The following is a 26,465-nucleotide window of genomic DNA, read 5'->3' as shown; positions in this document are numbered from 1 at the left end:
TCATCTCTCATCATTTGTCTGCTCTGTTTCTTACAGTGTCAACCTGAGCTTTTGCCTCTCAGCCAATGGGAAGCACCTACCAAATCACCTCGGTAAGCCACATCTTCTCCTGTTTACCCACTTGTTATTCCCTTTTGCAAATAGTATTCCTTTTTAAATAAGCAGCCACCCAGAACACTAGTCATGCCCTTACAATCACCTGTAACACCAGTGCATTGTGACGATCATTTATCCTAGGACTTAATTTGACTTAATTTCCCTAACAACCTAAAAGAAAATCTGGTTTTAGGCATCTAAAAGAGCCTTTATGTTTCCCATTCCCATCCATAAGCCGTTCTTTGTACATACACAGCCTTTACAATGCATTTATTCAGCAATTACTTCCCTCCATTTCCCCCTGGGCTAATGATAGCACCATATGGCCTGCCATTAGAGGCCTAGACTATGTGCGAAGAATAACACCTACTGCACACGCTCCGATAACTGAGCACAGGTGCCCAACATACATCTGAACGGCATGCAAATTCCTTCATGCCCTCACGATTTTCTATCAAAAGTGTTATGGCTTTTCTTATAGCCATTCTCTTCAGGTGTTGGATAATGATAAAAACTAAATGTTTGGAAGACGTCTTTACGCTTGCCAAAGCACAAAGTTCAGATCTACCAATAGGCTTTGAGATTTAGTGCTGTGTCAGCTTGGCTCCGTCCTGCACCTGTATGCTGGAGCCAACATGAAGGCATCGTGCCCAAAACTTTTTCTAAAATATCAGACACTGTGTGTGTGTTTGGTAGAGTTTAACGTTGACGTTCAGCTGGACCGGCTGAAGCAGCAGCAGAAAGGGGCCGTACGGAGGGCTCTGTTTTTAGACACCCAGCTTCCCGCTCTGAAGAGGACTCTGACTGTGCCAAATGGAGCCAGAGTCTGCAGTGACACCAAGATCTTCTTGCGGGTGAGTTTGACCCCAGATTACCTACCAAAGCAGGACAATAATGGTGCACTAAATAGCAGGGTTTTTGACTTGGACTTGCAACTCGCCTTTGACAGCAATGAATCGCAACTTCCCTGTCTCTTAAGTCTAGACTTGGATGCATAGATTCAAGACTTGACTTCGGACTAGAATGCAAAGAAATTGGGCTTTCATGTGATTTGCAAAAAAATTACTAAAAAGTATATACATTATATTAAAAAGTTGAATATAAAATGTCCTAATTTGGCATTTGGAAGACTGTGAGCCAATGAGAATTAAGAGTAGGTGGGGCTAACCATTGGAAACATTGAGGGGAAAATCACCTACATTATTTCAGTGAGTAAATTTCCCATTTCTTTGTACAAGATAAGTGTTAAAAGTGAAGATAAGTAAGATAAGTGTGGCAACAGATGCCAAAAATGCTGCAAGGGAATAAGAGTGTCATATTGTCCTGCTTTCTGACCTTTTTCACAAACTCCCGCTCGGTTTTCCTCTCTGTAGGATGAGAAGGACTTCAGGGATAAGCTGTCGCCCATCTTCGTCGCGCTCAACTTCAGCCTGAACCCTCAAGCTGCGGCTGACAGATACAGCCTGCGGCCCATCCTTAACTACCAGACAGCGGAGCTCATCGAACAGAAAGTATGTACATCTGCTGCTGCAGATATCACACAGTGCTTAATGTGAACATGCATGGAGCGGTGTGTTCTTCTCCTCCTTTATGAAGAGATTTTCAAAACATACAACTGGTATTTTCTCCAAATTGTCTGGAAAGCCACTTGAGAGCTTAAGGAAATGTGTAGCATGTACAGCAGAGAACTGTTCACTGTCCCACCAGGAGCAGCATAGTGTGTGTGCATATAGAGGGTTAATAGATTTCAGGTTTTTTTTCCCGGGCAGGTTCTCGCAGGCCATATGCCGTCTGTTTAGGTTTAGCTTTTTGGGTGGCAGTTTTCTTTCAGTAGTTATTGAGACCGTGCCGAACACATGGGCCGCGCTGACCATATGCAGAAACATTCTAATCCGAGGTCTTGGAAACATTGCAGATGGAACGATCTTCTAAAACCTTCGCGTACTCAAGCCAAAAAACTAAGTGGAAACCCTTTTATTCATGATAAATGAGTGTCAATTATATAGAAAGGGAAAAATCATTTAAAAACCTAGTTTGAAACACACATGGCAAGATTTTAGAAAGTTGGTTTTATATGGTTTTAAATTACACAACAACAAAACATTTAAAAATATATATTCTTATTCTTCTTACCCTATTGTTATTAAAGTTACATATATATAATAAAAGTGTTGTACACTATCCACATTATATTCTTAGAGTAATTAAAAGAAATGAAATGAAATTTATTTTTATATTTTTAAATATTACATAAATATACAAAATGTTTAAGTCAATAAAAAGATGATGATGATGATAATGTTACCACAATATATTTTATAGAGTAATATTATTACCTAAATATACACGATTTACAGCAATTTTGTACAATAATGAAAAGTCATATTATTATTTTTATTGTTATTTATATTATTTTCTAATCAAATAATAACGGTCTTATTTTTTATGACTTTTTTTACTAGAATTAATGGAAAAAAAATGATAAATTTGGAAGGGGAAGCTTATTTGTTTTCTTTATTGTCAGGGGACTCTAGGTGTGAGGCTCCGTATTAATCTTGGCTATAGATTGAGATGTTTTAGACCTCCTTTTATAAATGTTGTTGGTGATCCCGCCAGGCACCCTCCAGTTTGCTGACCCAGTCATGCTGTTTGCAGACATTGACACTTCCGTAAACACTTTATGGTGGTTTTGGTGTGGATCAGCTTGAACATATGCACATGTGACCCTCTCTTGTATCTCTGCTTGGGCTTCTAATTGTTTGGTTGCTCCAGTGAACCCAAACAACCCTCTCCAGGAGGTTCGGAGCGACCCGATACAGAGCTATGGAAAGGGGTGGCCGACCTCATCGGTTGTAATTAGAGCTCAGCAACTGCTAATTACAGGGAAGCCACTTTGCCCTTTCTAATCTCCCCATTCTATTTTCTTATCCTCATCGTTATGTTGCGTCAACCATGCACATGTTGGGAATACAGTGTCAGGTGGTAGCAATTAGCCGCGGCACCACTTTCCCCTTTTCTTTATGTATTCGAGTCATTCATAAATTGTATATAGATTCTCTCTCATTAATGTGTGTGCGCTTTTTGCGATGTATATATTTAGATTAGTCTGTGTGGTGAGAGTTGGGTGGTGTCGCGTGCAGCTAGCATGTGGTTCAGGGTCGGCAGCCTCTGATGTGGATGTCGGTGGCGTATAGAACAGCCTTATGGGTACAACCATAGCTCTTTATCCCTCCGAGTGAGCTCTATATGTTTTTTGAAGCCCGTACACATCTGCTCTTCAACCCTGTATTCGTTCAGCAGTGTAAAGTAATTTTAAACTGAAGAGTGATGTTTACGATTGCAAACGGCGATGTTTAGATTCATTTTGTTTATATCGAGTAGTATTCTTTGACCATTACATGGTCATGCGCTAACACTTGACCTAAGTGTGCACACTGTGCTTTGTTTGGATTTTTGAAAAAAAGCTATTTCGTAGTGTAAGTAGTTTGACGTTTCATGGGAATTTGTACGTTTGTAAAGGTTTATTGGATTTTTGTTTTGTTTCTGTTTTAATTGCATGGAGAGGTTTAGTTTGGATTTTGGTTATGGGAAGTGTGACTAAAAGTATGCTTATTATAGGGCGATGATGTCTGAATGACATTAAAGACACTGGATTGCAGGTGGTATCCTGCATATGATTAAGAAAATGACTGGACAATCTGAGACAGCCGCTTTTTTAGATCACATTGTTCGTAAACGACTGGCTTGCTTTCTATTTTTACCCTTTAAATCAACAAGAAATTAAAATTGACCTACTATAAAGATGCATTCCTGGTCTTATTATAAATTAAATGATTGTTTGTTTTATTATGCATTTAATTACTCTAAAAATACTATTGTTAATACATTTTTATTAACTTAATTTAATTGCTGAATGTGTATGTGTATGTATATATATATATATATATATATATATATATATATATATATATATATATATATATATATATATATATATATATATATATATATAAAATATAAAAATGACAAAAGATGATGCCAAACTTCTGAGGCTTTTCTTTTTAATACATGTATGCCCCCCATATTAAAAACATTTTTGTCATGAATTGAATGTCCAGTCAATTCCTGAAATATAAAATCAAGTCCCAGCACTTATAAGAAGTTGGTTCTGAATAAAATAGGTTGCAAATCAATGACTAATAATCTCTCAGTAATTTACCTTAACATTTTTCTGGCTTGTGTTCTAGGCCCAGATTTTATTGGACTGCGGAGAGGACAACATCTGCGTCCCTGACCTGAAAATCTCTGTGCACGGGTAAGATTATTAGCAAGGAATGCAAAAAAGAAATAAAAGCCTTTAGTGTGCTTTTGCGAAGTTTGCAATAAAGGCACATATAAAGTAGACATGAGAAATAAGCTATGGCTGTTCCAGCTACTCTTTAGATTAGATATTTGGATAAATATATGTGATGAGTCACAGCTTTTAGAAAGTTGCACACAATTGGACAGATGCACAGGAAAAACAGGAAGGAGGGCTATGCAACAGGTGCTGGGATTGGCTGACTTAGCTGGCTTGTGGAAAAAAAAACGACTTAGATATAGCGGATAAGTTTGGAAAATGTGGAATTCACTGCGGCCCCCTTTTCCCTGCAGTTACAACGGCAGTTTCCTGCAGTTGATTTGTAAAATCTGTGTGCATTTTCTTTCTTTTATACACAGATTTGTTTGTATCTCTTGTTATTCTTCGACTGTCTTACTAAAAACCTTACAGATTTGTTGCGTTTGTCTTAGGTCAAATGTTTATTAAACTGTGGATGGTATTAATTTTCTCCACAGAGTGATTTTGGATTTTCTTGTCAATCAACAAACAGAGGAAAAATACTGTCTCTTGGAAATTCGCTCATGGGCTTATTCTTTAGGAGAAAATGTGAAAATGCATCAGAGATGCCTCGGACAACATGGCTCGTTCTTTAGTACGGCTATCAGAATCTGCTTCCCGGGTCCAGGTTTCTGTCAAATTAACTTGTTGGTGTTCATTTATTGTAAGGGTCTTTATATTTATTTTGATTTGCCATTGAATGCTAATCATGACCTCCTTATGACATGAACCCAAACCTCATATGTGCCATCTGGAGGGGTTTGTTACGAAAGTACAGCGAGCAATGGCTTTCACATAGGTTTGAGTCCCCCACCAGCCGAGTGCCAGTGTTTGAATTCGGTACGTGCCGCTTCCCCAGCGTGGCTTTACGAGGCCAGGCGGTAATTGGAAGCGTCTGTGTGGCCCTCGCATGGAATTTCTCATTGTGTCTGAGATGTAGAGAGAAAAGAAAGAGGGGAGGGAACGCGAACGAATAGAAAAAAAGGGAACATTGCGGAATGTTTCACAGTCTTTGTCGTTGCATGTTCAACTTTATAGCTACACTGGAAATTAGGGGTTTTTAATAGGAAATGTGTGTACAGTGCTGGAGGAAGGGCTTCCTGTTGGAAAGATCTGAGTGATATTTGCTGCTAGATCAGCAGAATTACATACGCTCAATGTCCTGTATGCTTAAAACTTCACAGCTAGTTTTCAAAACTACTTCACAGTTTTTTTTTTTTTTAATGGCCAGTTAGTGGTGCTTATTAATGTATTGACTTAAAAAGTGTTTGAAAGTAAAATTTGTATATTTGTTTTTCGCCCTATGGACCCTATAGAAAGTAAATTAGCCACCAATGCATGATTTTTATGTTTTGGTTCCGTAGGGACAGGAAGGAAGTGTACATGGGCGATGACAACTCTCTGACCCTGACTTTCAACGCAAAGAACGACGGAGGCGGGGCTTACGAAGCCGAGCTGTATGTGGTCTTGCCACCAGAGGCCGACTACAGCGGAATAGCCCGCAATAACGAGGTGAGATACGGAGACCCTCCCTCCAGGTGCTGCCTATTACACCATTAACTCCTACATGTGTTCAGCATTTCAGCTGAGAAAGACCTTTGTTCTGTTACTTTGATACTCCAGAGAAGACGTGTTTTTTATTAATGGAGACATGTGATGAGAGAAATCCTGTAGTGGGGCAAAAATATAGAATACTTTACATTTTAAGAAGGGGGGGTGCTTAATGCAGGATTATGGGCACCAAACAGGGTCTGTTTTTATTAATTACTTGGACTTTTTTGTTAACCCTTACCATGTGTGTGGATGATTTAGCACAAAAATGTAACATTCAGCAGTAGTACCACACTTATTCCAAGCAGGTTAAGACATGAGTCGGTGTGTGAGTTATCACTGTGTGTGTGTGTGTGTTTCCCAAAATGTATTGGTCTTTTTCTCTATTTCTCTGGACAGAGCCTGACCCAACTGACCTGCAGTTATGAGACGGAAAATCAGACCCGTTACCTCAGCTGTGACCTGGGGAACCCCATGAAATCAGGCACTAGCGTAAGCACCTAACTGTTCTTTCTGTCTGTGCGGATTTACACCCTTGAGTGACTTGGGGTCTTGAGTTAAGCTCAACTCTTTTTCCTTGGCTAAAAGATGCAGTTTATCTTTATTTTAAGGTGTCCTTGTTACAGTGTGATTGTACATTTAAGTACTGAGTAATGTTAATTAACTATATTTACTCATTCTAGGGTTAGGGTTAAGATTAGGGTTTGGTTAATGAATTGCTAATACAATAGTAAGTACATGTAGCGTGTAACAAAGACACCTTAAAATATCTTTTTGTGTGTGCAATCTCTATAAAATAAGTTATGGTTATCCAGTTATCCTTTTCCAGTATTCACAAACGTCTGGAGAAATCATGGAAATTCTGATTACTGACATCTACTATTTTAAAAAACCAGGCCTCCAGCAACCATAATTGTGCCCTGTTAGTCACGTAACCTTTATTAGTCATCTAACCTGTGTGAGTCAGCTTGTAGTGCTGTCTGGGGGGCTTGTTAAGGGCTGTGTTGGATCATGTTTGGACAGGCAGGAAGTTCCCACCAGCGATGCAGGAAGTGACAGTCATTTTGGCTCTGCTCCCTTAGAGAGTGGAGTTCCCCTTTGCGAAATGCCACTGTGTGGAGGTGGTGGGATCTGTGGTTTTTTTTAATGTGTCTGCAGAGATGGAGGATAATTGAGTGACTGTTCAAGCTGCTCCATGTCAATATGTGTTTCCAGACACCCCTGTCTGTTTTTTAGTCAGCTGCTCTCATTAGCTCGGGGCAGTTTATTTGGGGGTTTTATTCAGCAATCTTATTTTTAACGCTATTATTTTTGGATTCCAGGACCACCTAAGAGGTTCCTCATAACAACTGGCCTTTATCTGTAATAGTATCAGAAATTTAGAAATTACTGCCACCCCCACACACACACACATTTGCTCGGACACCCACACCCGAACTCTCACACACTGAGTGCCGAGAGCCGCTCGAATGGGGTCTTTTTGCCAGAGCTTATGTGCGTGTGGTGGGAGCATAAAACCACAATTATAAAAGGGAGGCTGGAACTCCCATGCAGTCTGGGGTTGGGAAGGTGACTTCGGCATTTTAGGATAGTAACTAAATGGAGTGCTTTTGACAGTGCACCTAAACATGACATCACTAGATGAATGGGCGAGGATACGTTTTAGTGTTTCCACTTGTGTTTTTTGGATGGAATACAGGAAAGGAACATTCCACCAACCTCAACATCCAATTCCGTTGCTATGGCAGTGCATTATTGGGGGTTTGTGTGTTTAGAGAATTCTCTGGTGTAATTCTTGGAAAGCTGAAATTCAGTATTGTGGCACTGCTAATATTGTTGTCTCCTTTGAGAGACTGCTTGTGTTTCTCTCATTTTGGGGTTGTTTAAATGACTGAATGTATTAATGAAATGTACTTTTGTATGTATATGTACTTGTAGGAAATGACTTTGGATTTATTTTAAATGAATTGTTTTATTTCAGTTATGGGCCGGACTGAGATTCACAGTACCACGTCTGAAGGACACACACAAATTTGTGCAGTTTGACCTGCAGATCCGTAGGTATGAAACTTGAAACCAACACACACCGCTTTAATGTTGTTTTGTTTTAGTTTTTTGTTGTTGTTGTTTTTGTGTTTTGCATGTTGTGGTGTTTTTTGTTTTGTTTTTGCATGTTGTGGTGTTTTTTTTTTTTTTTTTTTTGCATGTTGTGATGTTTTTTTTTTTAGTTTTTGCATGTTGTGGTGTTTTTTGTTTAGTTTTTGCGTGTTTTTTGTTTTGTTTTTTGCATGTTGTGTTTTTTTTTAGTTTTTGCATGTTGTGGTGTTTTTTGCATGTTGTGTAATGTGTTTTCTGTTTGGTTTTGTCTGGTTTTTGTTTGGTTTCCTGTTGTTTTAATTTTGTTTAAAAAAAGTAAACATTCACACTATCTACAGACAACTTGACTATATAGTAGCAAACATGAATAACTGCTTAGTACTTTTGCAAAGTAAAAGATCACGGTAACACTTTATTTTTATGCACCTTTGTTACACGTTACATGTACTTGCTATTATAATAACAATCAATTATGCATAATTGCAAGCAAGTAACCCTAAACCAAATCTTAACCCTAACCATAGAGTAAGTACATGTAGTTAATTAATATTTCTCAGTACTTAAATGATTACTATAATTATACTGTAATAAGGACACCTTAAAATTTACTGTTTGAATTGGGGATTTTTTCTTTTCTTATTTATAGATAAGAAATGCATAAAGACATATATGAAATGTGTAAAGAAATATACATAAAATAAATCTTATATACAGAAATACACTTTTTATTGAACATGTTTGGACAACAAAATGTATTTATTTGTTTATCTATTTATTTAAAAATGTATTTCATATTTGTAATTATACTTTAAGTGAGACTATTATGCATCATGCATCTTTAATATGGTTAGGTTAGTTGCACATGTGGTTAAAGAGGCCTTAGTCTGCTCTTTAATAAGCTGTCCGTTTCTCAATCTGCAGTAAGAATGAGAATAACTCCCAGAGTGAAGTCGTCTCCTACAAGCTGGAGGTGGTGGTCCAGTCAGATGTTATTCTACAGGGGTGAGTTCACATGCAGAACCCATTTAGAAGCACTTCACAAGACCACTGCTCTTCTGGATATCTCACTAGAAAGCTCTCTCCCTGTTCCTTCACTTTCTGATTGTCCCCCGTCTCTTTATCTCTCATTTTACAGTGTCTCCCGACCAGACAAGGTCTTCTTTCCCCCACCGAACTGGAAGTTGACCAAAAATGTGAAGGTTGAACAGAATGTCGGACCCTCCGTCCTGCACACTTATGAGGTAAAGACTTTGTCTGAGTCCTTCAGTTGGACTTGAAGTCAGAGAAGCCTGTCATTGATAGGAATCCAGAGTAAAAGCTATAAATCCCTATGGTGTAATTATGGGATGTATTGTTGCCTAGCAACTAGCAGTTAGATTAGCAAATTTTGCCGTTTGGTTTCTTTATATGACACATACTTTCTGTGAGGGTTTTGCTGACGAGTACCGCAAATACTTTGCACATGTAGAGGTTGTCATGAAGAATCTCCAGAAGTTACACAGAGGTCCTAAAATAGCACGAGGCATCAAGCCATCCTTTTATGATGACCAGAGAGTACAGAAACACCTGTGGAGTTACTTTAACAGCACAATTTTATCCTGTGGTGGTGGTGATGCAATCATGAAAATATCAAGGCAGCAACCTTGATTTTAAACCGAAGGGGTTGAGAGGGATTATTATGACATACCATAGGTTTCTGATTCATATCTCTGTCTGTTTCTCCTTCTCAGTTGGTGAACAACGGGCCGAGCCGCATCAGTCACACTCTACTGCAGCTCAAATGTCCCATGAGGTTTCAAAGTAACAGGTTCATTTACCCACTGAATGTTACAACGGAGGGCCCTGTCAACTGCACCACCCACAACATAGTCAACCCCATGAAACTCGAGGTAAGACGCTGTGGGTTAACCACGGGGCACAGATTTAATCAAAGTACAAACTCACGAAATAATTCAGACTGGGGAGCTTTCTGTCATTATGTGAACGACTTTGATCTGTGAGGCTTTTATTTTAATCCACCGTTTATGGGCAAACATGTCTGGGTCGTGTTTCACCCATAATGAAAAAAAAAAGAACGGAAAATAGATTTTACTTTCATTTGATAGTTTATCATATTTAATACATGTCATATTATCTAAAAATATTTTTATGTAATTGCTTCAAATAAAAGGAAGCTTATTTTTATGACTTTTACATGTAGTCACAAATTCTCCTTATCGGGTCATATTTCACCAATAATGGGAAAAAAAATAGATTTAAAAGAAAAAAGATTTTACTTTAATATATACTTATATAATAATAATATGGATTTTGTTTCATATAAAAGGAAGCTTATTTTAAGGAACATTGAATTTAGTTAATTGCACAAATTCTCATTATTTTAATATGAAAAAATGTAACAAGCAGATAATTTTATAAATAAATGTGAAGACAAAAAAGAAGTTTAAAATTTTACATTTAATTACTGTGTGTGTGTGTGTGTGTGTGTACAGTTCTTTATAAGTATTTGTATAACATGGCAACATTTGTTTTAACTAATGCTAATTATGTTAGTTTTAATACAAATAAAGTAATTGCATTAAATTGTAAAAAATGCATAATTGAGAATGACAATTAATGCTTGAGCAAGTTATAATCATGCTAATTTGAAGAGAAAATGTGCTAATTGTTATAACAAAAATCCTTGATTGAATGAAAATATGCTTAGTTTTCTTCTTTAAAAACATAGTGCTGAAAAAAAATGACCTGGACATATTCTTGGTAGGTTATTTCAAATGTATTCTCACTGTTGTCGTTTCTGCTGTAAAGACATTAGAGATGGGAGACTCGCATGCAGTCATGTGAGGAGAGAACAGATGTCCATCAGAACATCATGAGCTCTTAAAAGGGACATCCGCTGTCAGTAACACCCAGTTTGTCCAATATAGTCAATTACATATGCCTAACACATGCACACACCACCCATCCATCCATATTTCCTAATATGTCCTTTTTGGAGGCCACCCTGTCCCTCACACAGCCCCACCCATGGGCATTAAAGCATCTTTTGATCCTCCTGCCGTACTCTCATCTCAATCTGCTCCCTTCATGCTTCACGTCCCACTGCTGTCCATATAAACACAGCCATCAGCTCAATCAGAGCTCTTTTTAAAAGACCCCTCTACAACATCTCTCCATCTCATTCTAGGGTTATACACATGATCTGACAAAGTGTGGGTCACATGTTATAATAGAATAAATCTAAACATCTAATGATTCTTCTGTATGTTATAATGGTTCGTATACCCCTCTCTCGTTTGGGACGAATCTGGATGATTCGTAACACGAAACTGCTGTTACATCTGGAATTCTGCTGAATTTCTCCCCTAAGTGGTTGTTTGTTCAGTTTCTCATGCCGCTTGGGGTGTGTTCCTTGGTCTACACGATGGAGAAGTTGGGTAAAATTCAGACATCTGTTGCGAAATGCCCTTCGCGTCCCGCACACAGCGCGTCCCTCCCGTTGAGCTCACAGATGAATGTCCGTGTTGAGTCAGAGGGCTTCAGTACAGACTGAACCGTGATGTCAGAGTTCACAATGTCCAAAAGGGTGGTGAGTTTCCACTCAATGTTCTGGCTTTCCCTCTCTCTCTCTCTCTCTCTCTCTCTCTCTCTCTCTCTGTAGTTCCAGCAGCCTTCTACCGAACAGCCTCCTTTACGGGACGCGGCGCATGAACACCACATCGAGAAGAGAGAAACGCACAAGGGCGAGCTGTCTCAGCTGACCAATCTGGTGAGATTTCTTGAAATTAAAGGGGTGGGGTGGGGCACAAAGAAAGGGAGTGGAACAACATCATCTGAAATGGAAGCTCTTGATTTGAAACACTGTATGCAGTAACACAGTCTCTCAATCCATTAACACTCCTGGCATTTGATGACAGTAGAGTGTGAGGTTCGCTTGTTGCTAAACTATTAGAAAAACCATGCTAAAACATCTTATCTGGTTTGCTGGTCTTAGTTGGTCTACTACAGTAGCTTGGTCAGGCTGATCTGTTGGCTGGTTTTTAGGGGATTTGGACACTTTTCAGCTGGGCATGCCGAGGGACCATCTTCAGACAGCTAAGACCAGCAAACCAGCTCGGGTTGGAGGGAAACTCTGTGCAAAAACACACACACATATTGGTTAAAATGGGAAAAAAATGAGATGAGAGGAAAAATGATTTACTCACAAGAACGTGAAAGCATTCCTCCAAGAAGGTTTTGTATTCTGTGTCAAAAACTGGTGATGTAAATAATATGAGGTGGGAGGAAAACCTATATTTCATTACTTTTGCATTTTCTTGCAAAAGGTTTGTGTTCCCCTGAGATAATTTTGTGAGTGAATGCAGAACTGGTAATGGAAATGATAAAAAAAGCTCTATTTCAAACTCTTGTGAGCGAACATTGTTTCTTGCGGGAAAGCAGAAGTTTCGAGAATGAATGCAACGTTTTTCAAGTTTTGTTGTGTACAAATGCAAAGCTTTTTGTTCAAATGTTCAAATCTTTTTTTTTTTTTTTCATCATGTCCCTTTACGGTCTCTGTATGAATTAAATATAGCTATTTATAATCCAAAATGGTGATACAATTTTGAGATATGCATTCTGGGATTACATTCCCTTTGAGTGACACATGCAATGCTGCTCTTGAATTTGGCCAGAACTCTGAATAATTCTGATACACACATTTTGGAACAGACGTTGCATCCAAAATGCACCTCTGATGCCTTAAAGTACTGTCTAGGTAGGTTTCGGAGCACAGTTACTGAGTCCTGACAGCAGGAAGGTCCGCATGAGTCATTTGCGCTGGGTAAAATGCAAATGTTGAACAAACACATCTAATTCAGCATTCTCATGACCTCGGATGCCATAAGACCTTTGGTTCACTAGTGTAGGAACTCAGAAGGTCAAGTCATCCAGGGTCAAAGATCTGCTGTGACTGATTGGCTGCCATTAAAGATGTTTTGCTTGGTTGGTTTAGGTGCATGCGTGTGTGCTTGCGTATGTGCGTGACCATGTGATAGAACATTAATGACCTCATTACTCTCTAAGTGATGGGTCTGTCGAAATGTCCTCGCTCTGCCCTGTAATTTCCCGTTCTCCTCTGCGTCATTAACCGCTTCAGCTAGCACTTCTCTCAGACAGCAGCTGATTGTGTCGTCCAGCTGTAAGCTCTCATCCTTGCTCTGTACCTGACCAAATGAAAGAGGGCTTTGTCGCCTGTTGCGCTCAATCGCCCACATTTATCATCTCTTGTTGAGGTGACGTGTTCCTGGAGGCCTATTTCTGTCTTCGGCCTGATCCCTTGTGCTTATTTTAGTGAGGGAGAACAGGAGTCTCTGTTGACATGACCTAGAGAACAGTGAAGATGTGTTACAGGACTTAGGCTTAGACAATCATGAGTGTCCAAAGTAACAAAGTAAAGAAATTAAGCAAACTTGACCTTGTTTGAATATAATATAATATAATATAATATAATATAATATAATATAATATAATATAATATAATATAATATAATATAAATTTCTACCTCATTGGTCAATAGTTTTATTCATGTTTTAACCATTCTATTAAATAATGTTCTATTGCCATTGAATGTAATATATATTTATGTAAAAACCACTTATTCTGACCTGTACTTTTTAAAAAGTAATATTACTAAATTGTATTATTTTAAATGACACAGTGAGTTTTTAGGTGCTGCATAAGATATTTTTGGGTATATAAAATATTGTTACACTGAATTACATTTTAGTGGTTGTCTCATGTAAATCATGGTAAAAATGTTTGGTCACACTTTATTTTAGGGTGCAATTCTCACTATTAACTAACCATTAACTATGACTGTTGCCTCAATTAACTCCTTATTTGCTGCTTATTAATAGTTTATAAGGTAGTTGTTAAGTTTAGGGTATTGGGTAGGAGTATGGATATCATGCATTATACGTACTTTATAAGCACTAATAAACAGCCAGTATGTTAATAATAGACATGCTAATAACAACTAGTTATTAGTGTGAATTGGACCCTATACTAAAGTGTTACCAAATGTTTGATAGCCATAAATGTTTGTTTTTGAAAATACATAATTTTCTTACATACTTATTTTTTTCTTATATAAAAAAATACATTATTCAAAAGTTATTTATTTCTATATGAAGTACAAGAGCAAGAGCTCTAAACAAAGCAAAACATTGATGAGGTTCATACACAAATAGAGGGAATTGTGTATGTTCTGTGATCATTGTTTTCTCACCCTCCTAATGAAAAGATTGTCACATTACAGGGATCCGATGATGAATGTGGAAGTGTACAGCTTGTAAAAACCAGGGAGCTAAATGTTATTGCTTCGGAGGGTTCGGATTTGGCTTTAGTTGCTGTAGGCAGAGTCCTGTGACTCTACCAGTGAATTCCCATTCATTTAAAGCAGTCAATGCACAAGACGTTAACATTAGGTCTTTTGTCATCGCTGGTGGCTTGTGACGCTAACGTCTGTCTTATGCTCTCATCTCTATTATTCACATTCATATTAGTTTTGGGATTTTTAATTGATCCATGTATCTCAGACGGCAGGCAGGCATGCTTTTATGCTGATTTTATGCATTTCTAGCAGGAAATTGAATTCACATGATCTTTGTTTGTTTAAAGAGCACATCTTTTATGATGTCATTCCATTGCAGTGTCATTTGTTTATTTGAGAGACTGTTGTTAGGAGGGGTTTGTAATAAGTTGTGACCAGGAGCTAGCATGCAGTGTGATGAAATACTTCTGTAAATTTCGTTATGTTGATCATTTTCTGTTTTTCCGATGTGTTAGTCTTGCTCCAATGTGGATTGCTGGACTCTAACGTGTAACGTTGGCCTGCTGGAGCGCGGGACTAGTGCCATACTGCATGTTCGCTCGCGAATCTGGGCAGAAACGTTCATGGAGGTGAGTGGAAAACCTTGACGCCAAAGCTGTCTTCTCTAGATTAATGCTAATACTGCTATAAAAGCAAAGCGTGGCATGTACAAGCTTTCATACAGCCAAATTTCAGACTCCAAAGCTTGCTGACCTGTCTGTTCCACGATTACACTGAGGAAATATCCAAGATTTGAATGTGAAGTCTGGCTGTGTGTGGCATGGTCACTAATAAGTGAACTAACAGAGTTTGTGAGTGTCTGTTCATGCGTGTTAAAGCCAGTCAGATGATATCTCCGAACAGGAGCTCTTTTGAGAGACGCCTTACATGCTCTGTGCAGTTCTAGCCAATACAAAGCTTATAAGTGAGTGCATTGAAAATACATTAAGAGGAGAAATCCTGAGAGCTCAGCGGATTGGAATGTCAGAGGGGTTTTGTGAGAAGCAAAGCCAGACTGAAACTCTGGGATTCAGTGAAACCACACTGCCCCCATCTGGAGGCATATGGGATGGGAAGCTCAGCTCAGTTCGGAATTTAAATTAATTCTACTATTTTGCTACTTTCTTTTGTTGGTGTTCTAAATGTGTTTCTTTATGCTTTATCGCAGAATCCTTATAAAACCTTCAATCTGGAGTGCCTTGCAAGTTACAAAGTGGAAAAGATGCCATATGCCATTTTGCCCAAAGTGACTCCTAGTGGTGCTAAAAAGGTACATTTACTCATCTAATTCATGTCTATCGATAGACGCCATATATTTGGTTCATGTTAGTTAAATGAGCCACTGATCTTCATCTGTAGATGGTCACTCCTGTGGTCTGGAATAAGCCAGACAGTACGTATGCTGTTCCTCTGTGGATCATCATTCTGGCTATTCTGGCCGGACTTCTACTGCTTGCACTGCTGATCTACGTCCTCTACAAGGTCAGTGTCTGCCGTTTTGAGTTCTAGTTGGGCTTGATCATTTAGTTTGACTAGCTAATTGTAAAAAAATGATTTTCCTTTGTAGACCGACAGTCATGCAACCAATAGTAAAGTAATAAAAAAAACCTTGCAACTAATCATATGTGAATATGTACTTTGGTAACACTTTATTTTAAATCGACTTGCTATTATAACAACAATAACATGCATAATTACATGCCAAACCAGAATCCTAACTTTAACCATATGGTAAGTACATGCATTTAATTAATATTCCTCTGTACTTAAATGTAACAAGGACACCTTTAAAATAAAGTGTAACCTGTACTTTTTGTAATGAGATTAATTTAGAACTCGAACTAAACCTTATTCGATCCTAGATGTAAAAGAGTCCTTCTCTTCACCATAATTTTATCTCCTTCTCTTCTCGGTTCCTGTAGCTCGGCTTCTTCAAGAGAACTCCGTACGGCACGGCGATGGAAAAAGCCCAGCTCAAACCTCAGCAGGGTGCATCCGAGGCATAAACTACACAAGAGAGCATTCAGAAAACACGTCCCAGAGAATGTTCTTAACCAGAGGCCATCCAAAGAGAGAGCTTACTTGCTGTTTAAAAAAAAAAATAATAAAAAAAAGACAAAGACTAGACTGCAGTAAAGGAATACGGAGGAAAGATCACTGGATCTTCACTGTACTGCACTAGATCAAGAGACCCTGAGGACTTAAAGCCAAATGAATGTTGACATGGTTTATTTTATATTATTGTTTTTCCTTGATGTGGGTTTCCATTTTTAACCGCCACTTATAGCCTACCACTCACAAACAGAGCTTAACCAAAACTCAGGATCACTTGCCTCACCTGGCAACCTGCTAAAGGAGAGAATGAGACTAAATCTACGACGCAATCTGCACTAATATTAAGAGAAACATTTCTGATGTTTGAATTTGTAACAATTTCAGTTCGTTTATCTGGTTTTAGTCCGCAACTGTTCATATGTTTCAGATGGTTAAACAACATCTGCAGTGTAGCATTTTACATTTTTAACGTTACACACACACACACACACGTTTGCACCAAAAAACTTCTTTGCAGTATTTCACAACCAACCAAAGATATTGATACAGGTTTTGCTCATGAATTTTGTTTGGAAAGTGAGAATGAGGTAGTTTGACACCTCACCACGGACGCTCATCTCCAGTTTCCTGCTGTCTTTTTTCTGTTTTTAACGTTTTTTTTTTTGTTTTGTGATTTCTATCGGAATGGGTTTTCACTTCAAGTGAGATGTTTTCAGCTCAGTCTCCTCTGTATCTTCTGAAGAAAGCAAGCCAGGTTGGTTTCGCTCTCAGGTGATGCCGCGGAAAGGATCGAGTGACTCATTCCGCGGAAAACATGGTCAGGATCCTTCGTGGAAGGCAACCGTTCTTCCCTGCTGAATATCAGCCGTTTCCGTCCCCTTATCGTAGTTGTAACAAGTGACAACGTTGCCTTAAGTCATCTGGGACACAACTGGATCCGCACCGAGCCTGTGAAACCTCGCCGATGCCTTGAAGCAGAGCTGTGCTTTGCCGTTACGCTAACAGACTCTTGGGCCAAAAAGTGGAAGGGGCGTCCCTCCAAACTTCTGTGGGTGAACGGAGAATCACTGTGGATTTGGAAGGAGATTTGAAAAAAAACCTCTTCCGAGGCAGCAGGCCTCATCCAGGGACTGAATGTTGAAAAACATCTGTATACGTTTTCTTTTTTTGTCTTTTTTTTTTTTGTATGCGTGTATTTGTGATCATCTGCTTGTGTGCATTTGGATGCAAGATTTTTACATTTTTTTCATGGAGAGCCACAGTGTAGAAATGCCTCTGTACATCATGGTGCTGAAGTGGCCAAATCAGACAGGAAGTAACTACAATCACCCATCGTGAAACTCCTGTTTCAGCGTGCCACCTAGAAAGGGAAAGCAGCTGGAACTGTGGGATGCGTAGGAAATCTGTATGGAAGTGCAATATTGTTCTATTTTTAAAACTTGTTTTGTCATGTGCATATTAATACTATATTTTAGAGAAGTTCTCAGAAATAAGGAGCATTTGAAGACAACACCCAGTTTGAGGGTTGAATTAGCCCAGATGTTCAGCTAATTTAAAAGACGGTGTAATGCGGTGGTCTAAAAAAATACAGAAACGTGACTCGTCTGACAAAAAGGTCCAGCTTTTTAATTATATAAAGTTTGGCTGTACTATAAAAGTTCGGTTTTTAATCACCAATAATCATTTGTCACATGTTAACATGTAATTTAAGACACATTTTGTCTGTAATGGTATTACTAACCAAGCCGGTTGTTTGAATTGGTACAAAGCCAAATAACTGACACACAGACTCCACTTGAATCCTTAGTAATGTTTTGAATCTCTTTTGTACATTATCTAAAATTATTTATTCCTCCAAAAGTTAGATTTTTGTATTTTAAGCGGGAGGAAACACTGGGTATGTCTTCATTTTTTTTATTTTTTTTTTTAACTGCCCCAAATCCCCGTTTGTGTTCTTGTTTTAAGTTGTACATATGTTTGGTGAGGAGATTATTTTAATTTTCAGGATTTGACGTATTTCATCGCCCCATATTGGGGAGAATCAGAGGGATGTTCAAGTAATTATTTGTATTTACAGTTTGCATTTCAAAATAAATCTTTCAGTTTTTTTTTTTTTTTTTACAACTTCTGGTTCTGGTTTTTCCTTTTTAGATCATGTGCTAATGAAAAGTTATTTAAAGGGAAAAAAAAAGTAATTTTAGTAATTTTAAACAAAAAAACACCATGTTCAATAATTTATTTATATAAAAATAAAAACACTTCATTAAGAAAAATGCATAAGATATATATAATTTTATATATAATCTCTACAAACCTGTGCTTTCTTCATAGTACTGGTTTAGCTTAGTGGTATTCAGCTTTTATACACAGCAGCTAGTAATAATCTGTACAATCTGTTGTTCACAATGAAATTCAAAGGGTAATCTTCAAAACAAGCTGCAATACTGTTAAATAAGGAATAAGTGCTGACAGACCGTAGATTTACTGAAAATCCCTGCATCTATGTGCATTCATTTTCAATAATTCAATGGTCCAGACTCAACTGTCAGTCAAAATGTCTATATAAGGTTTATTTACTGAGTCACTGTTCAGGTTTTTGTCTCTAAAATGACTTTTACACAACATCATGCATCTAAAAGCAGCTCAAGCCAGCATTGCTATTTTAGAAACAATGTGGTGAAGACATACAGAACATGGTATACATTTTTGATAAATAACAGTTAATGCCAGCAGCACTAAAGTGAAATCCTTTGCTCGTGGTGTAGTGTGTCAGATACGGCGCACATTAGTCACAGCAGTGAGATCAGAGCACTTCTGATAAGGCATCAAAAGGAAATAGTCACTTGTCAGCGTTTTCTCAACCAATGCTCGGCTTTGCAAAGTCCACGCAGCACTGACTGACGACGTTTGTGAAAATTTACACCAATTAACCACACATAGGGTGATCATGGATTCCTTCAGTCACTTTTGTTCTCCAATATGGAGCAGGACGGGCCAAAGAAAGGCAGTCTCGTGGCATCTCAGCGCTCTATGGCTCTGGAAAGCAGAGTCAGTTTCTTCTGATTGTCGATCACTTTGAGGTTCTGGATGTACTGTCTTATGTTGACCGCATTGCGCAGGGTCAGGGACTGGTCTGAATCTGCAAGATATGAGGGAGAAATCAATGCCGAATCGCAAGGATAGACTCATGATGATTTAGTCCATTGTTGTTGTTTTTTTAATTATCATATTGAGGAAAAAGAAAGAGCAACACACATGTTGATAGTCGGATAACTTGGGCATCCAAGAACATTCTCTCTGTCAAGCCTTTCTGCGGAGATGAAGGCACTGCAAAAGCACAGAAGAAGCTAGAATATTGCTGAAATCAATTTTTTTTTTCAGAATGAAAATGAAATTCTACAGTATTTCTAGAGTATACATTCTAGAGTATACACACTATGATCCAAAGCACTAGGGGGAGCCATACCGTAAGGTTGACTTCGACACTCTCGAACTGTCTTCAATGTTCTGGCAATCATGCGCTAAAAACAAGTTAAGAAAGCACCTGTTGAATATTTTTCTATGTTATAGAGAATGCAACATTTGAACTGAAAGCAAAACTCTCACCATTTTCTCAAAGTTGACCAGTTTATCAGTGTAGTTCTTGTTTCCCTCATGGATAAATGTCATATCTACAGAGGCAAATGATTAATTGATAAGTTGATTAAACTTAAATTCACTAAATAATCGTGACATAAATAGTAAATATTGTCAACTGGCTCAGTAGTGAACTGCACCTTTAAGCAGTAGAGGCATGAAGGGGATGTATGGAGGGCTGAGTTTGGCTACAGTCAGTCTGTAGGCCCTGTGGTTACGGGATGGATCCTACAACAAAGAGGTGATTACTTTTCATATAGTACCTAGACATGACAAATCCTGGTAAAGAGTGTGCAAATATTTGATCTTACCATCAGTCTTTCATATGCACAGTAGATCCTCTTGGTTTTGTTTGGAAGTCTCTGTCAAGTCAAGTCAAATTTATATGTTTACACATTGTTATGAAGTAGCTTTACAGAAAATCACCAAAGAGTTAACACCAAAATTAGTATTGATCTAGATAATGGATTGGTATTTCGATGTCTTAAAGTTAAAACAGTTTAATTATTATATATATTTTTTTCAAACAGGAAGCATTTCATTGGTGGAATTTGATGGACTGGAGTTGATAATGGTATTTTATCATTTTTTTGGACTCCAATTTTATTGTTATATTTATAGCTATATTTTGCCACAAATTTAATGTAAGGTCATTTAACGTGTTACAGGTCTCAAAAGAAGTTTATGGTATTATACACAGAAATAAAACAACAAATTGCTTATTTAGACTAGACTAATAAGTACATAGTTGATCTTACCTCCCATGTTTTATTGAGCCTCTGCACAGCGCTGTTACTGAGCCCGAACATCACTGCGAAAAACGAGTTCAGGTTCTTCTGCTCTTTAAGACTGAAATAGATCATATCGGATGCCAATGAGCTAGTACTCCATAAAGCAAATAAGCCAAATGCATTCATTTCATTCATTTAGTAAACTACTGGTGTTTATATATATTACAGATAACAGCTCCCCCTAGTGGTCATAAATTGACACACTATAACAATTGTCGTTATTTTACATGATATAACAAGTTTCTAAATTCAAACAAAGTACATTCTGAATTTTACAATGTAGGTTGGGTCATTTTATGTTTTAACACAACAAATTATTATATTGTGCTGCAATAACGGACAAAAAAAAAACTAAAAAAACAACCACATAATTTATACTGTTGAAAACAATTCTTTTTGAAGTTTTAAATAAAAAAATCTGGAATATTCTAATTTCAATAATTCAATGTTACCTGACATTTCTTTGTAAATGTAAAATGTAAAAATATATTTTTTAAGTGCACGTTGTTTCTATGCTAACATTTTCCAGTTTATACAAACTTTTTCAGCATATATTTGTAACATTAACTGAGATAGTTTGTACACATTCTCCTATGTAAGTTTCGACATAGCTGTAAAGTTGCAAAACAGAGTTAGCACAAAGTTTGTTTAAAGATTACGTGAATTAGTCTTAGTGGGTCGGGTGGTTACAGTGACTCATGCTGATGTGAAGGTGAACTTGAACGAAAGTGTGACGTAAAGGAAGACTAGTGTAAAAGAAAAACTACTGACATATGTGGAATATCATGCACTATAAAGCATGTACATTGTATGGTATGGCGCCTTGAGTCTTGTGAATTGATATTGTACTCACACAACAGCCATCTTGATGAACTTCTTGAGTAGTATGGCTCTCTTGAGCAGGTCCTCACAGAGACACAGCTCCGTCACCACCCAGTACTGAACCTCATTGAAGCGACGCACAAACCGCTCAAGATTAGCCGTCGTGGCTCCAGGGAACTTCTCCCGTCCGAAAACGTAATAGACCAACTCCACCTGTAGCACAGTAAACTGACTGTTGTTATGTCCACCCAATGTTTCCAGTAAAAAGGTTTCTTGAGCAGCAAATCAGCATACTAGAATGATTTCTGAAGGATCATATATGACTCTGACAATTCAGCTTTGCCATCATGAAAAGTCATTATATTTGAAATTACATTCAAATAAACAGCGGTTATTTGAAATTATAATACTGTTCGACAATATTACTGTCTTACTGTATTTTTGGTGAGCATAAGATGCTTCAAAAACAATGAAAAATCGAAATTACTCCAAACGTTTGTACAGTAATGATATCCTATTTTATCCCATTCAGAATTCAGAATTTTTTTAAGTAATCATCCATAAACTCTTTCTAGAAACAAATACTATATTAATATATTTCTTCAAGGTTAGAGTTGCTTTTATCTGCTCTGTATAAAGTATTCGGTTGCTCTGAACGTAGGACTAATAAACACATCCACTTCACTTCCTACCAGCATTCATCTGAGATGCACTTCTACAGGTATTTGTGAGCCGGCGTCAGATATTTCAAATGTTTACCCAGCAGGTGTGAGCCAGGCATGCGATCGAAATATTTCACTGACTCATTCTCCCGGACATGTTTGATTCTCGAACAGGTACGTTGCACACACGACTGGTCATATCCTGTGATGTTTGTGTCCCTGAACGTGCGAGACGATTTCTATTTAAATGCCAAGAACATGCTGATATTTACCAGATTGATATGCTGTGATGCGCTAATTGTGATTATTGGTTATGGTGATTAAGGGAATAGTTCAACCAAAAAAAATCATCGAAACAGATTTGAAGAAATGTAACAATACATCTCTTGCTCGGTAATGGATGCTCTGGAGTGAATGGGTGCCGTCAAAATGAGAGTTCAAATAGCTGATAAAAACATTGCAATAATCTCCACCACTCAAGCCCATCAATCAATGTCTTGTGAGGTGAAAGGTATGTGTTTGTAAAAAACCAATCCATCAAGGTCCATAATTGATAATATGAGTTCTTCAAATGAAAAAGTCTTTCCCTATTGTCCTCTCTCATCAAAATTCACCAACGTATTTGCTTAGAACTGTTTTTGCTTGTAAATAATTCATCAGACCAGGCGACGTTCTCACTGGAGAAAGCAATTTAGATTAACTATAGCATCGTATTTTAGCCAGAAGCAAGGGTTTGACGTTAAAAATGAAAACCACATATTTTCACTTCACAAGATGTTAACTGATTGATGGAAGTAGTGTGGATCACTGTGACTCTCATTCTGACGGCACCCATTCACTTGCACCTACATTCTGGATGGCCTGTGGGTGAGTACATTTTCCTTAAATTTGTATTGTTGTGTGAACGATTGCTTTAACAGAACAAATCCTCTCATTTAGTCTTAGTTTCTAGTCTTTTTGGTTCAATACTCCTCCTTAACTAGGTATCATAGATTATAATGAAACAGTTTCATGTGCCGGTGACAAATCTGTTACCTCATGCATGGCCATGAAGAGCTCCCAGTCGTAGCTGGTGTGCTGGCTGGCCATGTCCTTGGAGCACATCTGCTCCAGAGTGTCCATGGTGCTCTTCTCTGGCCCCAGCTGCTCTTTCACCGGTGTCTGTCAGAGGGAAAAATACACACAGCAGAGGAGACTCTTAAATCTGAACCATGATATTCGACCATACTGTTAATTAACTAACTGCAGAATGTAGCCTTTTACATTTGAATCTATATGACTGAAATTAGAAATGTTGTCTCATTCAATAAGGCCATGATATATTAATCAAATGAAATAAAAATAAATCAATCAATTAAAAAAATAAAATAAAAGCTCATTATTTTAAGTATCCAAAAGTATTTCTGTATGCAGAAAAACAAATATGTCACAGCTGATGTGTATACAAACAGCTGACTTGTATGGCTAGAATTGCCGCAGCAATAATTCTGTTGGCATCCTCACCAGTTGTTCCACTTTGCTGGCAGTGCAGAAAAAAAGCTTCTCGTTCACTCCTAAAGAGGCAGAGACCGCCGTGGTCTCCAACTTGAGCTGGACCCTGTCTGCAAGAAGCAGAAGAAGCTTTGATCACATCAAATATCTGATCAGGTCGGACAGAATCTACTACTGAAGCTGTAACTCCAGGAAATCCTCTGAATCTCATAGCTTACCTCCTGAGGAATTCATCTTGACCAGCACATAGTCTCTCTCAGGATCCACTAATGTAGTCAAGATGTCGCTCACTGAAGCATCGACCGGCAGCATCACAGTGACAGCCTTATGATCCGCTTTAAAGATCTCATATAACACTGCAAACGGACAATTGGACTCTTTTAAATGAACAAATTTAATTAGGCACATTCAATGGTGTCTATTTTGATTCATTTGAGCAATTTCACGGGGATATTATCCTTGTTTCATCTGCCCTTAATTTAATTTCTTTATGACACGGGTTATTATTAAAACTCTCACTGAAGTAAAAATACAAACCTTTATCTTGAGCTTTAATCGACCGTAATTTCCCCACCGGCTCTTCGTGAGCAGAAAACCAATCAAACTTTTGGTTCAGCTGAAACAAACAGATGACCATATTGGATATTAGAGCTGCAAAAGGCAGTTTTCAATATGTTTAGACAGACGGTGTCTGAAATAAATAGACTGCATCGATGGTCTCAGGTATGATGGTTTTTGGTGTCTATGAAAAAGTGCAGTTTTTATTCCAAGAATGTAAGGAATTTTTAAAAAAATTGCTTTTTAAAACCATTTTTAGGATGCCTTCTCTCAGAGAAAGCTGAAAAACCCTACCAGTATGTCTTGTATTACTGCATTGCACTAATAGTGTTTTCTATAGAAATCTGTTACTTTTTTACAGCAAGGGAGACTATGTATAGTTTTTTTTAATACAGTATATACTGAAGAAAATAAATGTATGTATGTATATATATACATATATATATATATATATATACACATGTATGTATGTGTGTGTATGTTATCTACAGTATATATGAGACCACCTGTTCTCAAATTCACTGCAAACGGTTGGCTGGGTTCATGTGACCATACACTCTAAAAACGGCTGGGTTATTTTTTAACCCAAAATGCTGGGTTGAGTCTGTTGGGTCATTTTGTTGGGTTATTTAATTTCTTTTTAAACACTTTTGGGTAGTTTCAATTTACCAGGTGTTGGGTTAAACCTGCTGGGTTGCGTCGCTGGGTTGTTTCAGGCCAGCGCTGGGTTATTTAACGCGCCTTGAAGATGTTTAAATCGCTCCCCAACTGTCACTTTGGAAGAACAACGGGGCAAAGCCACGGCTTTCAACTGTTTTAAGGTAAGTTTATTTAATGTTTTCAATAATAATTATTTTAAATTGGCAGAATTATAACTTTTTTTTGCAGCAACAATACTGTTAAACGTCTACAGGCCAACATTATTTACGTTAAATGATGAACAGTTTACCTCAAACGGCCAACCTACCTTACGCGACTCGCATAATCGTGTTAAGGTAACGTTATCTGAGACGACAGATTAATAAAGTTTTATTAGGTTTCAGAAAGTGACTGATGGCTGAAATATGCGAATACCTGTGAAAATAGAGGAAAAAGTAGTTTCTGACACTGAAAAGCGAATTTGATATTTAAGTGAGTCAAATGAGTTCAAAAAGTGAATACGACTTTCTGCTCTAATGTAAACGCCTGCAGTTGTCCATATCGACATTTAAATCATACAAATTACGTACAATATAGTCGGACCGCAGGTCTAAAAGAACCGACGACCCAGTTCAAGTAAACCGGTTCAGTAATTCTCGAACAAAGTGATTCCCGGAAAAGAATCGACGTCTCAGGGCATTTCAAAGTACGCGCACGCACAGCGAGTGACGCTGGCCGCGTTAGTGAAGTGATTTGATGCTTTTGTGGTTTATAAAGTCTTTTTACATACAAATTATAATTCAAAATGTGTTTTTTTTTCCTGTCAGAAAAGCGCATGGATACATTTGTGAGAGAAAAACTGGTCGAGTGCAGTCTTATTGAGGCGTCTAACGGTAAGTTCTTGTTTATTATACATTTTACATAATTGTTTGTCTGTGATAATCAAATAACGTTAACCCTCACGTAACTTAAACGCACATATATTTTTATTTCGTGCTATAGTTAAAGCTGCACCAGAATGTACCTAATTTATTAATTTTCCAGATCGTGTTTTTGACTTGTCCTTATCACTTTGCTACATCTATAAGTTTTTATATATGGACTGTTTTACCTACGTGACTTGTCATAGAAATGTCTGTGTGCGCACATGCAGTGTGATCTCCCTTATCTGTGCCAGTGACTGTGTGTGTTTGATATAGTCATAGCCAGCATATTAACATAAAACTGTGATTTATAATAACTGGAACATCCCATTGATTAGACAGTTTGAAAGCACACCTTTCAGCCAATCACTATATCATATTCTGCTTCTGTAGACCAACTCATAGGTGAATTT

At 37.8% G+C, this 26,465-nt stretch overlaps 2 protein-coding genes across 4 annotated transcripts in view; one reads left to right on the top strand and one right to left on the bottom strand.

The window, feature by feature from the left end:
- Window positions 1-18,643, top strand: part of LOC113041514 (integrin alpha-5-like) — a 46,182-nt gene extending 27,539 nt beyond the window's left edge. Inside the window, exons 16-30 of the mRNA XM_026200104.1 lie at window positions 37-92; window positions 793-950; window positions 1,470-1,607; window positions 4,344-4,411; window positions 5,839-5,986; window positions 6,425-6,517; window positions 8,007-8,086; window positions 9,044-9,124; window positions 9,258-9,363; window positions 9,853-10,011; window positions 11,784-11,891; window positions 14,952-15,065; window positions 15,644-15,745; window positions 15,835-15,957; window positions 16,398-18,643. Of these exons, the coding sequence (XP_026055889.1) occupies window positions 37-92; window positions 793-950; window positions 1,470-1,607; window positions 4,344-4,411; window positions 5,839-5,986; window positions 6,425-6,517; window positions 8,007-8,086; window positions 9,044-9,124; window positions 9,258-9,363; window positions 9,853-10,011; window positions 11,784-11,891; window positions 14,952-15,065; window positions 15,644-15,745; window positions 15,835-15,957; window positions 16,398-16,481 (1,618 nt within the window). The 3' untranslated portion in view covers window positions 16,482-18,643. The remainder of the gene's footprint in view (window positions 1-36; window positions 93-792; window positions 951-1,469; window positions 1,608-4,343; window positions 4,412-5,838; window positions 5,987-6,424; window positions 6,518-8,006; window positions 8,087-9,043; window positions 9,125-9,257; window positions 9,364-9,852; window positions 10,012-11,783; window positions 11,892-14,951; window positions 15,066-15,643; window positions 15,746-15,834; window positions 15,958-16,397) is intronic.
- Window positions 18,448-26,465, bottom strand: part of LOC113041515 (rap guanine nucleotide exchange factor 3-like) — a 35,393-nt gene continuing 27,375 nt past the window's right edge. For 2 of the 3 annotated variants that reach the window (XM_026200107.1, XM_026200105.1), the window contains exons 17-28: window positions 24,470-24,548; window positions 24,151-24,288; window positions 23,945-24,042; window positions 23,477-23,602; window positions 21,811-21,992; window positions 20,925-21,015; window positions 20,478-20,528; window positions 20,307-20,394; window positions 20,137-20,201; window positions 19,997-20,051; window positions 19,786-19,857; window positions 18,448-19,669 (exon numbers count right to left, since the gene is read on the bottom strand). In XM_026200107.1, the coding sequence (XP_026055892.1) occupies window positions 19,551-19,669; window positions 19,786-19,857; window positions 19,997-20,051; window positions 20,137-20,201; window positions 20,307-20,394; window positions 20,478-20,528; window positions 20,925-21,015; window positions 21,811-21,992; window positions 23,477-23,602; window positions 23,945-24,042; window positions 24,151-24,288; window positions 24,470-24,548 (1,164 nt within the window). In that variant the 3' untranslated portion in view covers window positions 18,448-19,550. The remainder of the gene's footprint in view (window positions 19,670-19,785; window positions 19,858-19,996; window positions 20,052-20,136; window positions 20,202-20,306; window positions 20,395-20,477; window positions 20,529-20,924; window positions 21,016-21,810; window positions 21,993-23,476; window positions 23,603-23,944; window positions 24,043-24,150; window positions 24,289-24,469; window positions 24,549-26,465) is intronic. The other variant, XM_026200106.1, reaches the window with a different exon arrangement.

The sequence above is a fragment of the Carassius auratus genome, chromosome 23 (genome assembly GCF_003368295.1).
Source record: "Carassius auratus strain Wakin chromosome 23, ASM336829v1, whole genome shotgun sequence".
Classification (NCBI taxonomy): Eukaryota; Metazoa; Chordata; class Actinopteri; order Cypriniformes; family Cyprinidae; genus Carassius; species Carassius auratus.
The sequence above is the reverse complement of the archived record's forward strand: the minus strand, read 5'-3'. Positions and strand labels throughout refer to the sequence as shown.